This window comes from Stigmatopora nigra, chromosome 14 (genome assembly GCF_051989575.1).
Source record: "Stigmatopora nigra isolate UIUO_SnigA chromosome 14, RoL_Snig_1.1, whole genome shotgun sequence".
Taxonomy (NCBI): domain Eukaryota; kingdom Metazoa; phylum Chordata; class Actinopteri; order Syngnathiformes; family Syngnathidae; genus Stigmatopora; species Stigmatopora nigra.
In genome coordinates, this window is record NC_135521.1 from 3,497,987 (window position 1) to 3,516,009 (window position 18,023).

General features: G+C 39.3%; 1 protein-coding gene across 1 annotated transcript in view; it reads left to right on the top strand.

Moving 5' to 3' along the window:
- Nucleotides 1-18,023, top strand: part of drp2 (dystrophin related protein 2) — a 118,049-nt gene that overhangs the window by 67,065 nt on the left and 32,961 nt on the right. The window contains exons 4-7 of the mRNA XM_077733012.1: nucleotides 7,384-7,540; nucleotides 14,953-15,073; nucleotides 16,600-16,711; nucleotides 16,865-17,021. Of these exons, the coding sequence (XP_077589138.1) occupies nucleotides 7,384-7,540; nucleotides 14,953-15,073; nucleotides 16,600-16,711; nucleotides 16,865-17,021 (547 nt within the window). The remainder of the gene's footprint in view (nucleotides 1-7,383; nucleotides 7,541-14,952; nucleotides 15,074-16,599; nucleotides 16,712-16,864; nucleotides 17,022-18,023) is intronic.

Genomic DNA, 18,023 nt, shown 5'->3' on the forward strand with positions numbered 1-18,023 from the left:
GCATTACATCAGTGGACCAACGACAGGTGTGTGACACATGATGACACAGAAAACTCGGTCTGACTGGAAGAAACCTGCTGCAAAAATCACACATTGTTACAGTACAATTCTATTGATAATACCGTCATGGGTGGAGGCCCACAAAGCAGTCAAACTCACACAAGCTTGACGTGGCCGTTCTCTATTTATTGCTAGTTTACCAGGGCCGGTTGAAGGTACAAGGGGAGCAGCGTAAGCAAGTGTACATAGTGTGGGGCAATGGAGCAATTGGCTGAGGTTGACAGGTATTTTAGTGCATGAATGGTGTCCATTGTTTATTAGCATCAAGTTAAGGGGAAAACTTTGTTCTAAATCTGAACAAATGCATTGGTGATGACTCCTCTCAAGGTTTTTCTATGTCCGTCCCATTTCAATGACCTTGTAACTAATAATGTGCTGCCTTGTTAACATAAGTTAGCCCAGGGGTGGGCAAACTTTTCCGGCTGGGGGCCACATTGACTTTAAAAATTTGACAGATGGGCCGGGTCAGCACAAGATTAGATAGAAATAAAAAAGTGCATCCGTTAACAGTACATATGAAACTTAAACAGACAAAAAGCACTAAAGTATTAATATACTCATCACTCATCATTAAAGTAAAAAGTATAAAGTACAAAGTAAAGTAAAAAGGAATGTATGAAGAAATATTAAAATGTCATTTAAAAAAAGATAGAGGGGCTGTAAAACACGAAAAACAAATGAGAGTGGACTGAAAGCTACTGCCACTGGCTTCCGCATGACGGCGCCATCTTGGAAAAAAAAACATCATTTGGATAACGTTGGCGGGCCGGATTAAAAAGCCAACTGGGCCATATGTGGCCCGCGGGCCGTAGTTTGCACACTTCTGAGTTAGCCTGTCTAACTCCTTATGCACTTTTTGTCATTTTTCCACCAACTATTGTGTTAAAAATGAAATACAGCATGAATAGGAAAGAAGAAAGAAAGAGTAGAATGCAAAATACTGTGTTCAAAGCCTCCTTTGGCCCCAAGGCAACACAGCAGTAAACTTTTCCAAAGCAGCCTGAACCCTTGCTTCTTTCGTATAAGTATTAATTAATGATGGCAACCGGCATCTCCCCGACCCATTGGGTAATTTTCTATTTGACAACGCTATTTACTTTTAGACTGTTAATGTCATGAAAAATGTGGGTGCGGCTGTGTCAAACTACATCCAAGGGTCTACCAAGTCATAACATCTTTGACATGTACAGCAAGAAATGATAAGAATTCTCCCCCGCAGCTTGCAACTGATGCACCAAGGCTGGCTTATCTCTGCTGGATCCCTTGCACGCTTCTAATCCTGGAAATGAGAAGGTCTGGGATCATTCATTCTGACAATATTATAGCAATATTGGACTGATCCCATCACACCTTCCCTTGTGATTACTGTCTAAGATGTTGTTAGCGTTGCCATGTGCTTAGTGAGAGTAGCACTGGATAGTGCTCAGTGTCATATTGTTGCCGTTTGTTCATTTCTTTCTTGCTGGTCTGACTTCAAGTAGCTGAAAATAATAGAAAATTAGCTAACAATTTTGAAGTACCGTATTTTCACGACTATAAGGCGCACCGCATTATAAGGTGCACCCTCAATGAATGACATTTTTTCTATATATAAGGCGCACTGTATTATAAGGCGCACTGTCTACTTTGGAGAACATTTAAGACTCTTAAGTGTGGATTATAGTTGTGAAAATATGGTAATTGCTATTGACATCCATGTATAAAGCACTCACTGCACAGTCACCTTTAGAGCCAGCCATTGTTGATGTTTTGGATTTTTTTGTATCAAATCTTGCAGTGGGGGAGGAGCTATTTGATGGAAGATTTTGTAAACTAAGATGGCATCTGCATATTTAACAGTATTGTTTCAGTTCAGGCATTTGTGTTTTTTAATATCAGAAAGTGGTGGTTTTTCGTTTTTGGTTTTCAGTTTTTTCCATATATAAAGCGCACTGGATTATAAGGCGCACTGTCTATTTTGGAGAACATTTAAGACTTTTAAGTGCGCCTTATAGTCGTGAAAATACGGTATGTTAAATGGACTTTGTGTTGTCAATTCACCATGCTAGATGTCCAATCATGCGGCTATTTTCATTATATATTACATTTCATACATCATTGAACTAGCTGTAGATTAGGACCTTAGGCGCAGGAAACAGACAACAAAAGGGAAGTGCTGTTGCACAAACTAAAAGTTTTAATTAACAATCAACAACAGAAATACACTTACAAACATAAAAAATGAACAATATACCAAACTGAACAGGAAGTACACAGACCAACAGGTAATTGAACCAAAGACAGAAAACTACTCACTTGCCGACACACACAAACACGGGGTTTAAATACACGGACAGGTTGATAACAATAACAAACATCTGAGTCACACAAGGGAAGGAAATTCATTTCCAATGACGTGGGCAGGACACACAAGGAAACACACTCAAACTGTAAAACCGGAAGAAAACATGGAGCAGTGAATATAAATTTGTTTGTTACTACTAGACGCCAAATTGTTTAAACGTCTCGTGCTGTCAATGGCATCCAATTTTCTTAATAATCTCAGACTCTGGCCATGTCTCTTCCCCAGATACAAAATTCAGAGACACGCTTTCTACAAAAATAAACAATGTTCATTCTGCATATTGCGTCTCGGTGGAGATCTGCACCTTCCTGAATGCCATTCCTGATTGTTCTTGTCTATAACAAAGCGACAGAGTAAATAACCTGAATAGGTTATTGCAAGGGTTCCAATGTGATTATCATTCAACACACAAACAGAGCATTGTCGCTCATTTATAGCGGCTCTCTGGCCATCTGCTGATTTTATTTCCCATCATTTTAGGGCCTTTTCAATCCTCGCTAGCTCCAGGGGACGTGTATCTACTTGAAGGGGCGAATCATGTTGCGGCAGCTGTGTTCTGAAGAGAAAACATCAGTGTGATTTTTATTTTTATTTTTTTTAATCAGTACTCCAATGAATGGTCTGCTAGCCCTAATGCTGCTTTGTCAACAGTCAATGAAAGCAAGTGGCTTTTTGATGTGTTTTTTCCTTTATCAAACACCACATCTGAATATTGACTTGAAAATGACATTAACAGCAAGACAATCCAATCAGCAGTGTGGTCTAAGAACCTTTTAAAGCAAGGTTTCAACATGAGAGACATTTAATACTTTCGAATTGGGTGACAGCAGGAGAAAATGGTTGCTGTGAACCTTCCCATTCCAAAAAGATTGGATGTCTATTGCCATTAATGGCAGCCAATGTTGTTTTGACACTTCCAAGAATCAGAGAGGAAACCCGATGGAGCGAGTGGTTAGCGCGTCGGCCTCGCAGCTCTGGGGTCCTGGATTCAAGTCCGGTGTGGAGTCGGGCCTGCGTGGGTTTTCTCCGGATATTCCGGTTTCCTCCCACATCCAAAAAACATACATTGTAGTCTGATTGGACACCAAATTGCCGCTAAGTATGGATGTGAGTGTACATGGTTGTCCGTCTCATTGTGCCCTGTGATGGGCTGGCCACCAATTCAGGGTGACCCCGCCTCTGGGTCAGAGACGGCCGGGATTGCCTCCAGCACCCCCACAAGTCTGATGAGGATAAAGCGGTTCAGAAAATGAGATGAGATTAGAATCAGAGAAAATGTTCTTGTTTTAAAATCCTACTAATTAGTGACTTCTATGGCAAGACTATTTTGCACTAGTGAGGCATTACTGTGTACTGATGTCATGATCTGATACTCTGTATTAGCGCCCATTACAGCTATTTTTGGAGTATCGGACAGTATTAGATTAGTTCATCAGCTTGGATACAACCTAGAAGCCTTGTGTGTTTCATTTGCTGCTGTAAATCAACGCACTAAACCACAAAAATGTCTGCTGAGTGGGACTACTTGTCGTTAGGAACTAATGAAAGTATTAGGGCAATGAGTAGTATTTGTAAACAAAGAATTATTTGAAGAGTTACTAGCAGGACTCACTTAAATACAAAAAAATGTCATTTACTGGTTATTTTTAAATATTTGTTCTACCTATTACCACTGTAATGGGAAGACAGCATGTTTAATTGCTAATAAATCTTTAATTGCAGGCTCGTCAATGTGAACTCATGGAATTCGTTTGTCATCAAGGTGTTGTTAGTCTCAATTTTAAGATTGAAACAATTCATGTGGTAGCATGGATGGGCAATCTAATGGTGTAAACATATGACTTGAGACCTAGTCATTGGTAGAAGCTTCCTTGAATTGGACAGTCCATTTTAACAACACTTATTGTTAGGTCATTCGTTGGATCGTCTGCTTTCGTTCGTCCTCGCCACTTTACCTCGTTACCTCGATCCATATTCTATGTGCCTCGTTCCTCGCTTTCCCGTAACTCCCCTGGTCAGGTTTGGTTTTGTGATTTGATTTCTAAGTCTTTGTTATTTTCTAATATCCTGTCATTGAAGTTTTGGTGTGAGCACCACCTCCCTCGTCCTCGCCTTCTTCCCTGCGATTGGGTCCTAATTCCACATTACCTCGCCATGACGTCTTGCCGAAGACGTAACAGTATGTGATTGTTAAATGTGTACAGAATATCTCAAGACATTTGAATACATTCTTGACTTTGTCATATAGTCAAATTGACATTATATCATGGGGGGCTTAAATTTGGCCATTCACATCCCTGACTAGTGACTAACAAATTCAGTCCAGGAGGCCGCCTGTGATATGTATTGCCTTACAGCCCAGACTGAGTGCTTTATTTGTCTCACTCACTGCAAAGGTAGAATGAAAGCACAGTGATGGACAAATATGCCATTAAAGGTGTGTGCAAGTGTGTGTTTTCCATTAGCTTGTGAGGGTTGAAGCATTTCATGCCAGTGTTGACTACTGATTGATGACGTGACTCAAACACAGCTCTCCAAGAACATTCTTCTTGTGTATGATTGCGATTCACAGACGCAAGTTGAACACCTATATTTTCTCGTGTGCGTTAGGAGTGCCAAAAAGTATTATTTGGAATGTTGACTGAGTATTTTAGCACTTCAGCAACTGATCAAATGTAAAACACATCGTGCCACAAAGCAGTTGATCTAACATAACCAGTGGAGTTCCCAGAAAAGGGAGACCCGCTATGTTTTTGGGTATAATGTTTACTTTTTGTGCCAATGAAGTTAATAGAGTTCCAAACATTAGGCTTTTCTCACTCTTGCTGCGAATATAAATTAGTTTTTCACTAGCGGACATGCAATCAATTGAACTGGAAGTTCAAATGGATGTCTATGTCAATGACGGCCAATCTCTTAAGATAACAGAAATGTTTAATGGTTTCTAAGCCAATTGTTAACAATACCATTAACAATAAATGTAAAGTTTTGCAAAAGACTGTCTTGATATAGTTTTAACAAACAACAAAGGTATTCAGTCCAATAAAATGCAAATTGGGAAAAAAGGATATATTATTGTTTTTAAATGTACAGTCGTAGCTTTGTTTTCATTCAATTTTTTAACCACTCTATCCACACGGGGGGCCGCGGTGGGTGCTGGAGCCAGAGGCAGGGCACACCCTGAATTGGTGGCCAGCCAACCGCAGCCAATCCATTTCGTAACTTGGATCTTGCTTTCGTTTGTTGGGACGCTCATTTGCATATCAAAGGGTTTCGTAACCTGAAAACCGTACATAGGGGCATTCGTAAGTAGTAGAGATACGACTGTATTTATTACTATTACATATATACATTAATATGTTTTTTTTGGCTGTGAAACCAGTAAATATACTGTAATCTCTTTATCATTCGCTGACACCAGAGTTAAAATGGATTGTTTACAATGACACACAGGCATCATCATTTGCTGCCAAACCCTCCCATTTCACAAAAATTGGATGTGCATGACTTTTTGGCAGTGAAACTGTTAATTTATGGAAAGCCTTTACATAATTCAACTGAAAAGTGTTTTGATGTTTACTGACAACATTTCATTATACAATATAGTTCAACTCTAACCTCATTAGCCAAGTGCGTATTTTTAAGTAAATACAGTATCTCCCTGCCACTGTCACTCAAACGTATTATCTTGTTCGCTGCATACCTAATTATTACCTAATCAATTAATTCTAATCTTTTCACACTTTGCCACTCTCCATGCATGTAGCTCCCTCCCTCCAGCTGGCATCTCTGATGTAATTCCACAGCTCTTGTGTTTGCTCCTGTCTGTGCCAAATTCAGTTTACAGAAAATTGCCTTACACTTCCATTTCTTCACTCGCTAATATGAACCGAAGTGAACCTGATGATGTATGAGTGCTAATGGTGCACGTGTATGGGGGAGTGGTGACGGCTCTCTGGACTTCTTTCTGGGGTCTGGTGACAAATATGTCGTGCCACCCGTATGTGTCGGACATCTGGGAAGATATTGAAATATTTTCCCAATGCTAATGATTTCACTCGTTATTTTCTGACTCATTCCTTGCGTATTATGGTATGTGAAATGCAATAATAATAATAATGATGATGACAGATTGCTGTAATCTGGCTTGTGTTTGAAAGCCTGGTTTGTTTAATGTCCCTTTAAAGCCAGCTGCGGTGACACTTTCCTCAGTGGCACAACATGCTGGTCGTTGGTAATTAAATATCCATCCATTTTCTATACTGCTTTACTAGAGTGTAATTAAAGATAATCATTAAAAAAGTGCTGTTATCTGTTTTGTGTTTCGCTGGCAACAATAACAATGTGTCAGCTCAGATAATGAATTACTTATTAATTAATGAATTATCTGCACTACAATGTGGTTAGCTTGATTCTATCGTTTTCATATTATGTTGGAGCCAATAAGATTACAAATTCTTTTGTTGTATCTCAAAATGAAGTTTTCTGTGGTTGTATTTGAACTCTTTTTGTTTGAAACATTTATAGGAAACGAGAAGAAGCACTTTCATTGTTATTTCTGTTCACAATGACACAAATGAAACATCAACATCTGTCGCTTTAATCTTTGTAATTCTTTGTTTTTGAGCATCAGTCAATATTTAAAAAATAGAACAAACCGGATGTGCAAGTGGAAGATTTAAATATTTCGGATGATTGATCAAAATTTTAAATTAGCATTGGAAGTGAACTGGGAAACATAGATGAACAAGAGACGATCCATCAACAAATACATACGTTTTAAATAGACACCCCTTGGATTGACGAGACAATCAGAAACACCTGGGTCATATAGAGGCAGGAAGCAGGAGATACACCAAGGGCGGGAAACCAGGTGAACTCAATGGCCAATCCAAAGGACACATGGGAAAAAAAAACAACTAAATATGACAGAACCATTCCCTAGCAATTCATGTTTCTTTGTGTGTGTCGGTTTTCAGGGTACGTATCGAAGCCATCTCCGATAACAGCGGAAAGCTTCAGATCTCTCTCCAGGAGATCATTGAATGGCTGACGGCGAAGGACGAAGAACTCTCGGAGCAGATGCCCATCGGCGGAGATGTGGGCGCCGTGCAACACCAAAGGGAGTTCCACCAGGTAATGCGCCATCCTAAACCTGCATTCAGACCAGCCGTTTCACGTGCCGTAATCCTGTCACCAAATTCTGTGGGGAAATTTAAGTCTTGTATAATCGCAAAAAGTTCTAGTTCACTTACCAAAAAATATATAATTTTACTACCTCATATTATTTCAATGTGCCAATACGACGCCCCAAATAGTTCTTTTTGTTAATATTGCTTCAATCTCTTAATATTACATCGTAATATTAATACGTAATATTAAAAAATTAAAAGTCGTAGTACTACAAGATTAAAGTCATTAGGTTTCTCATTTTTTGGGCCAAAACCAATGGAAAACTGAATCAAATAACTACTTTATTCTGCCCATTTTATGAATTTTATTCCCCTTATTATTGTTGATACTGAACTTCCGGTTCAAGAAAAAAAAGGAACTTTAATCTAGTAAATTATCATTTTAATCCTGTAATATTAAAACAAATAATAATCTCATAATATTATACTTTCTCTCTTTACTGTGTATGACATCATTCTTGTAATAATGTGACTTTGATCCCGTTATTTTGACTATTCTCATTGTATTTTTCCTTTCTTTCTTTGTTGACTACCCTACCACACACTTTTATATTGACTTTGTGCAGGAACCCATCTCGTAACAAACAAACAAAAAATGCAGCCCTCCTGAACGCAGCATAATACCTTTCCAAACAATGTGTCGAATCCTAAAGGGTGTTTCATAACCCCAGTGTTATAGATTTACACTTAAATACGAGAGATGTATTCAGTAGGGGTCACGGCTTAATGGAAGTGCAGCAGCGGGGACAAGTCATGCCGAGCGCCTTTTTCCACTTTTAAGCTTGCTATCTGTTTCCTTAGTGTGAAAATGGATTGAGGGTGTTCCCAGGGTCATCTGCTATGATGTGTGTGATGCGTGTGATTGCTCTGCTTTTTATATCTACGTTCTGGATGGTAAATTGGTTCCAGTTGGAGAAAAAAAAATCTGTTTCATGTTTTTGTCGAGCTGTTTCAAGGGTGGTGGCATTGTCGTTATTTGGAGTTTTGAAGATGAAGGAAGTTCGCAGCTTGTGTTATCATATGATTGGAATATTTTTATTGTCCAGCGGTCAGCAGGACATTTTTACAGCTTGATAATATTAAAAGATATTGCATGTTGCAAGGACATCTTTGCTTTTGAATTCACATAAATGCCAAGATTAGCACTCCATTACATTTTTATCGTAAAGCGTTTTTCATAAAATCGCAAAGTACATCACAGGTTAAACTGAATTGTGGGCAGACATTTGACAAAATGTCCTTTCCCGACAATGTGAAGAAACATAAATCAGTTTTTTTATCTTTAGAACGTTAATTTTGTTCATATAAGTAGTCTTTTGAGACACCAGTGACTTATGACTTTCCGATTTCAAGCAGTTATTTGACAGGTTATTTTACTTCAATTGCGGGCGGCAAATTAGAGAAGGCCTGACAAACATTCACCTTTTTTCTCACAAATAACGCAAATTAGGCTATAGATGCCAAATCAGGTAGTTTTTTCATTATCCTCTGTGAAGTTGAAGCAAGATGTGGCAGATACAGTTTAGTTTTTAGATCAACACAAATATATTTTTGAAACGTGACTATTTTGAAAATGAAAATATCGTTTTAAGTCAATGCCTGATAGTGTAGTGGCTCACTCGCCGAACTTCGATGCGGGCATGCATGCTTTGATGGTATGATTATGACTGCGAATAGTCGCCTGTCTCCATGTGTCTGGCGACCAGTCTAGGGTGTGGTCTCCCTTTCGGACGAAGTCGGCTGGGGTAGATCCATCAATCGTCGCTATCCTTACAAGGATGCGTGGTATGCGAGATGAAGGAATAAACAAATGTTGCACAAGTGATGTTCTCAAAATGTTGTTGTTTTTCTGGCATGTTGGAAAAATTTACCTCATTTGTTGCCATTATGCGCTCGATTCCAAATCTATTTCGACTGAAAGAGCCTGGCAGTGATCATCATTCACTCCCAGTCAAAGTGGATTGGATCTGTTGTACTGTCAATGGCATTTAGAAATGAGTATACACAGAATTGGTTGTCTATTGTTGTTAATAATAGGCAATTGAGTTAATTTCAAAATGAGATAAGACACCCTAGTGAAAATGCATCTATTGGATCAAAAACTTTTGGATATCTCCAAAGGATTCTCACCTCAAAAATCATGTTCATCATCATTTTGTTTTTCTTAAATGTGACTTTATAAACACTCCCGTAATAAGCTTTGACAAAAAAGTAATAAAAAAATACCTCAAAGTAACATTAAAATAAAACTCCTAGGACGAATTATAGTCCATCCATTCACTATTTCACTTTGTGATATTATGGCTAGTCCTGCAAGTGACAGGAAGGTTTTGAGAAATACATTATTTTTAAAGTAACCAGTTTCCAGTTGAGGTGTTGTAAAATAGAGATGATGGAAAAAACGAGTTCTACCAGCTGAATTATGGACCAGTTGGATTTTATGGATAGATTTGTGAGGGAGAGCAAAAAGTAGAAAATTCTCTTGAATAAGGATAAGAAGGGTAAGACAGTGAAAAGTTTTTAATGTAGAAACTTTACAGACCGGTTTACAGTTCTTGTACATCACAGGTGTCACTGTGGAGGCCTGGGGGCCAGCTTTGGCCTGCTACATCGTTTTCAGGGGCATTCAAAAGTAAATCATGAATGTCAACTGTTTTATGCAACGATATTTACTTCGCATGGACTCACCATCTGTGGGAAGGGTCGAAGAAGAGGGTTGGATACTCTTCCACTTTGGAATTAACCCAGGTGAGAGGCAACAAGCAGATGTGGGCATACTTATTGCCCCCTGGATCGGTTGCTGTACATTGGGGTTCGCCATGCTAGGGTAGAATCCCTACGCCTTCGGGTGGGGAGACGAGACTTGACTGTTGTTTGTGCTTACGGGCAAAAGAACAGCTCATAATACCCAGTTTTGGAGTCCTTGCAAGGCAAGGTGTGCTTTTTAGGATTCCCTCGTTCTGCTGGGGAACTTCAATGCTCACTTGGGAAATGACAGTGAGATCTGAATGGGCATGATTGGGAAGGATGGTTCTCCTGGGCTGTGTTTTATTGTTGGACTTCTGCGCTTGCTGTGGATTGTCAATAATGAACACCATGTTCAAGCATAAGGGTGTCCATATATGGACTTGGCACCTGGGACTATATACTCCTAGACTATAGTCTTTGGGATGTAGGGAGGAAACTTGTGTAGCCGGAGAAAAGAAGAGATTAAGATAACACCTTCATGTCATCTCAGTGGGAAGAATCTTTGTTTAATGCAATCCCAAAAAATAAATCTAATTTGATTTTTCTTTTTATTTGTGCGCCCCTTACAGTCAAATTGGATGGGACTTGTAACCGAGTCAATGGCTACCGCTGATTTAAATTGAATGCTGCAAATCCTGTGTAAATGAGTGACTTTTAAAAGGTTAACCTGTGTAGAAAAATAATAATTATATTAAAAAACGTTTTACTATATCGCTCAAATTGTTTCGTCACTTTCTATTCCGTTCCATTTCCAATGCAACCTGATAATATCGCTTGGTTGTTCTGAAACTATAACAAAGCATAGCGGTATTATGCATACCTGCATTTTGATGGGATATTCAATTTTCTTTTTTAAACAAATGTGAAATACTGATCCCAAGTACATTTTATGTTGCAGTTTGCAGTGTATTAACTGGATCTGTGTCCTTGAAGGTGACCTGGGGATTTGGGGCTACGTTTTTTTTTTATTCTTCCCCCCGATTATGTGTAAAGGAGGATTTTGCGGCTCTTTGAAGCGAGAGAAAGTCTATCTTTCTTTTTGTCAACAGACCCCAGAGAATGAGGCCCAGTGATGGGTAAATGTAATGCCAGCAACATGTTGAAATGACTTCATTTCCTGCCTCCTAAATGTTCGACAGCATGCATAATTCACCCTAATCTGATTTTAAGACCCTGAATGTTCCCGCAAGCGATGATGAGGCGGCTGAGTATGAAATTTAGGCGGTATTAAAGCTTTAACAAGGTTGCTGCTCTAGGAATCTATGGATTGACTTATACTGACTGGTCAGACAAAAAAACTGAGAGGATGAAGATGGTGAATCTCCCAAAAAAAGAAATAATTACTCCAATATTACACCGGGAACCTTATCTAATGCAGCGGCTCTCAATTTTAAGGCGTTTATTTCATATTTTCCTTGGCATGAGCTCCTGTGTGCTTCTCTTATTTGCTAGTTTGTGCAAAATCTCATCACCAAACTGCTTGTCATGCTTGTCGGGCTCTGGCCAATATTGAAACTCATCACTCAAGTGCACAAGTTGGCTGGTAAATTGCCGGCCGTAATTGTAATCCTTTCATCGTGGTTGTGTGTGTGTCTGTGGAAGATGCTGTGTGATCAGCATGGGAACGCTTCATCCACAACATCATTACTGGTCAAAGGGAATTAGTGTGGCAGTCGGTTGGATGAGAAATCAAGGCACGGAGAGTTGTAGTATTAACTTAACTGATGCCGTCAGAGATTTTCTATATGAAAAAAATCTTATAGGAAAGGGTTGCACAGATCAAATAATTAGTCCAATAAAGTACCGATTATTTAGGAGGAAGGAATTGGCCATACTTGAAGTACTCAATGGGTGCAACGTTCTGCTACCATGAAACATACGCTAATATGCATGCATGTACATGATCTTTGATTGCATCCCCTTTCAAGTCAGTCCTTTTAGAAAAGTAGACAGGAAATGTACCCAGACAGTCAAATGGTCAGGGTTACAGAATTTGGAATTCAGTGCACACATAAGGCGCACCGACTACTTGGGCGTCCTGTCCGTTTAAGGGAAAATTTTAGACTTAAGTGTGCATCCTCGAAAGGGTTGTGGGGCTTGCTAGAGCCTAAACCAGCTGACTCAGGGCGAAAGGCACACTTAGATGAACTTTAAGATTAATATACACACACATTTAATTTTTTTAAAAGTTTTAATCGTACGTATCTTAACTTTAAACCTTCTTTTGCGATAATCGAGGCAAACATGTTAATATATTCCACCACGGCTTTTGAGTCGGCACTTCCTGGCTTGTCCATGCTTTAGAGCCGAGTGTATCCCAGTTTTTCGTTTTTTTAAATTAGAATCCACTGGCTTTTTTGCAGATTATCGAGCCGGTCAGTAAAAAATACAACCTGGTGCTTGTAGATATCTTTATGCAAGGGCGATGTGGGCAAAAGACATGTGATGCTGTTCTTATAAGAAGTCTCTTGCATACTCGGCCACCCTTGAGGCATCATCAGGAACCATCTCGTATGTTCGTATCTTAAATTTGTTTTGTATCCCAAGGCAAACATTTGTCCGGAATATTTTTCATATGTAGGGGCATTCGTATGTCAAGGTATTACCGTATAGGCTGTCTTTTGCCCAAAGGGCTCCAGCACCCTGCGGCCTCGATAAGGATAAGCCGTGTTGGAAATAAATGAATAAATATTTTATAGAAATTCAGCATTTTTTTTCTCTCTAAATGCAGTAGACATCTCAACGAAAACATTTCTATTTAGTGGATTTAGTGGTTTGGTGCTAACATTTCCAACTTGTGCCCTTCGCCGTTCTAAAATGAATATGTCCATATAGTCAAAGTGGAATAAGTTGATTTATTAAGATGGAGAACCTGCTTGCTTTTATCAGGGCTCTACGGCAGGCACTGATGGTTCAATTGTATTTCTTTTCACTCTGCTGAGTTCCAGTGGCACAGCCTTTCTACCATTTAATTGACTCTTCTGAGCCAACAGTCCAGCCCTACGACTTTCCCCCAAAGGACTGTGACTGCTTTCTTGGCTCCTCTCTGGGCACCCAGCACAAGTACACTGCAATTTAATCCCATATGGAGCTGCCAGTAGAACCCTGTCATCCATTAAGTAACTTGTGTTGCTCTAAAATTGCTGTTGATTTCTCATTTAGTATTTCACATCTAAAGTGAACAAAGTTGTTTGAAAATGCCTGATGCATTGAACTAAGGTCAGACCATCGCCAACGAGTAAACAAAGTCTACAATCATCAATATTAATAATTACTTTCATATAAATGTCCTTTATCAGAGAAGTCCAAAGTAGCTCAGGAACATCCCCGGAACTAGGGCTGTGACCCTTTAGTATGGTGTGGCTGAATCTAAAATCCTAACAGTAAACATGTTGTCTAAAATCGCCACCTGCTCCAACTAACTCTGAAACCTGCATGTCCTAAACTCCCTCTCAATTCTATTAGATGTTTCTTTCTGTGATACGTTATCACTTTCTTTTTTTTTTTTTAATCTATTGCTTTAATAAATGACAGCATCCCGTCGGTTTAGTGGTTAGCGCGTCGGCCTCACAGTGGGGGGCCCGGAGTTCAAATCCAGGTCGATCCACCTGTGTGGTGTTTGCACATTCTTCCCAGGGCTGTCTGTGTTTTTCTTTGGGTACTACGGTTTCCTCCCACATTCCAAAGACATGCTTGGTAGGTTGATTGGACACTCTAAATTGTCCTTAGTTGGGAGTGTGATTGTGAATGGTTGTCTGGCTCCTCGTGCCCTGTGATTGGCGGGCCACCTTCAGGGTGTTCCTGAAAATGAATGAATGAAATGCTTTAATTAATGAATAACATTTTACTAAAAAGAAGATTACTAAAATCTGAATTGATATAACCAGAAACACCCATTTATGGCCCACAATAATAGACTAAAGTCTATTTAAAAAATGTTAGTTTATGGTTTTCAAATCATTCTTTCCTTGCCAGCCCTCTTAGTCAAAATGGATTGGCTACCTAGCGTCATTAATGACAGCAAAGCTTTGAATGAGTTCTAAACTAAGGGTTGTACAAGCTAATCATCTAATTCATCTCTGCAGTTCAATCAATCAACAACCAACTCAAAATTGCATGCAACATTGTTGTTCCTTAGACCTCAAAAGTGTGACCACTATGCTTTGTTTTGGCCCAATACCAAATGATCCCCTGCTGTGTACCTGCCAGATATCCAAGGGTATGTGCTTTAATCCACTTGCTGGCTTAATGATGCATTCGGGTGTGCTTGTAAGGATAGTAAAATATCTTGTTTTTCTCTTAAGGAAGCTGTTTCCCGGTGGCGATGCATCACTATCATTGACTGCTTGGGAGTAAATACTGTTACAGATGGTTGACATTAACTTGTTTGAATTACAGATCATTGGAAGACAAACCCACTTTGATTTTTGTTCCTCACTGTAAAGGATTATCATCGTGTTTGTCTAAAGGCTCTGCAAATCTGCACACTGGCTGTGGAACTGAATAGTTCAGGTGTCTGGCCAGAGGTTGTCAATTTGCCTGCAAAACTGGGGCTTTTATTTGCTTCTTTTACTTATGCTCATTTCTCTCTCTTCTGTTTCAAACCAGGCTTTCATGGAGGATGTCAAGTCTCGGGGGCCGTTCATCTACTCAGTTTTGGAGTCTGCCCAATCTTTTCTGGCACAGCATCCCTTCCAGGAACCAGAGGAGTCACTGGGAGAAGGAAAAGGTCAAATTCCCTTTGTCAGAAAACAAGTCAACAATATACTCGCACATTTCTCAAGTAGTCCTGATCATTTAAAATTTAAGATATCAGATCTTAGTCACTTGCGTGAAAGCTTGTTTCTCCAACATGTAGGTCAGATGATTTTTAGAGAGTAGGAGCTAAATAAGCCCCTCAAAGCTGTGGGATTCCATTTTTATTTTCACCGATATGAGAAAAATCCTTCTCACTATACAAAGAAAAAACAAACTCAGGTACCTGTCGGAATAAGAATTGACCCGCAGATTAAATGTTATGAAACGGCAAGCAGTTGAAGGTGGGTTCAACACAGATTCAGAAGTAGGAAAAGTATTGTAAAATGTATTAAACAAAGGGAGCATGCCAGAAAACGCGAGTACATAAAACCACCACAACAACAAAAACACCCAAAATAGAAGGCACAACCAGACAGAAAAAAAACAAAACTAAGGGATTGCTATATCTACATATGCATGTAACAAAGTACAACCAAAACACTGTGCCCGTGTCGGCAAGTAAACACAAAACATAAAATACAAAAAGATAACAATAAAACTGCCATATTGCGTCCTATGGTACGGAGCAAAGTGGGACCACAAAACTAAATACATTAATAAAAACTAACAGAAAAAGCCATAGAAATTTAGGACTTAGTAAAAACCAAAAAAGAAACAAACCTAACAGGGATAGCACATGACTAAATCAAGGCAATAATTCCTCAACCAGACATACCAGAACACAGGGTCTAAATACACGCACAATGGCTGATTTGATTACCAATCAAGGGGAGCCTGGAGAGACACAAGAGGCAAAACTCACACAATCACCCAAACATCACAAACAAGGAAAAACATGCACACATCCACCCAAAACCCCATGCACAAAGCTGTCCATCCAATTCAATGGGATGGTGAAATAAAATGTAAAAAAAGGAATTAACTGAGAACATAACATAAGCAAGGCAATAGTCTGCTCAGGGTGAACAGGGAATAAATTCCGAGTGCCCCTAATGAGCTAAAGCTGCATTGTACTGCCTTGTCCATCCAATTTGATAAGATGGTATTATTAAAAAAAATGAATTAACTGAAAACATAAACAGATAAGACATTAAAAAGTTACCTTACTGGAGCAAATATTCTTTATGTCTAAATATAATTAAAATGTTTCCTATGAAATTAAAATTGTTTTCAACACCAATTATTAAATAATATGATACAGAGTTTTAATTTTCATACTACAACACTATGCTGTATGTTAGATAATTATACGAATGCTAAATTCTGTTTGTTTTGTTCATTCTCTCCAACTTTCCTTATTATCTTTCATAATTTTTCATATTATTTTTTTCATTTTTGTGTGTGGTTTTCTCCATGATTGATAATAAAAAACATTTTTTTTTAATTTTCTTTCTTTCTACAGTTATTATTTAAAGCAAAATCTAAGCACCTGCTCTTTTTCCATCTTCAAGATGGCATTTTCTGAGATTAAATCTAAACCCTGTTCTTTTCGTGCAGATGTGTCACCCCGCCGGCGGATTCTGAACGTTAGCCGCTCCGTTTGGAAGCAGGCCAATGTGACAAGCGACCTGTGGGAGAAGCTCACGGCGCGCTGTGTGGATAGACACAGGTCAGAGCTTATGACAAAACATAGTTTTAATTGATTCTAGAGGGGCGATAGAATCAAATCTTTGCATGTCTTTCTTTGGTCTATGAGTTTACCAATACCATAGACTAAGTAACAAAAATTGAAAATGAATATGCCTTATTTTCAACTCTCCAGACACATGGAAAGGACTTTGGAGCGTCTTCTACAAATCCAGGCGGTGATGGAGGAGCTGGCGCTGGCTCTGGAGCAGGCAGAGGGTGTGAGGGACGCCTGGGAGCCTGTGGGAGACCTCTTCATCGACTCCCTGCAGGACCACATTGACGCCACCAAGGTAAACAAACATGCACTGCATTTCCTTTTTCATTTGTATCGCTCCAGTGCATAATCATCTTTATGTTATATTTCATGTAGGGAATAACCTAGTTTGATTGGGCATTCTAATTAGCTGTGAGCTCCGATTCAAGGTGTCCCCTGCCTCTGGCCTGAAGTCCGCTGGGACAGGCTCCAGCACCCCCCATGACCCTAATGAGGATAAAGCGGTTCAGAAAATGAATGAATTAATTAAAAGTACAGGATATAAGGACACGTTTAACAGGAATTGACAGGACTAGCATAGGTGAGATTGGATCCCCTATGTGGCCTGACGGATACTTTTCCAAGCCATTCAAACTAAGAAGTGTTTTGAAAAATAATTTAGCTCTGTGTTGTTTACCCTTTGTGTGCATTGCAGTTAGTACAATAATGACAAGGAGTTGGCAGGTCAAAACAGCACTCGGTGATGGTGAGTGTTGAAATTGTTAATAGAGCAGATATTGTTAGGCGGACAGCAGATCATTGGCATCGCACCTGTGTGTAATTGGGTGTCGCTTTCTTTTAGGCCAGTGGTCTCAAACCGGTTCCACAAAGGGCCGCAGTGGGTCCTGGTTTTTGTTCCAACCGATCCAGTGCCGAAATTTTAACCAATCAGGTGTCTTAAAAATAAGTAGCACCTGACTCTAATTAACTGATTGCACTTGCAAAAGGTATCCTTGTTGAGTTGGAATGAAAACCTGCACCCACTGCGGCCCTTTGAGGACCGGTTTGAGACCACTGTTTTAGGCAGAATCACAAAATAAACATGTCACAACATGCCTAATTAGAGCCATTGGGAAGCTTGTCAGTCACTCGAGGATGAAACCTAAAAGGCACATACACAAAAGCTAATGAGAGGTCGCTGAGGTGCCATGATGCTTAGCTGATAGTTATCGAGTGTTGTTAATATGCTAGTATTTTTTTCAACATATTTCACTTTGAAATAATGTATCTTTATGTACCGATTTTTGTCCGGACTACA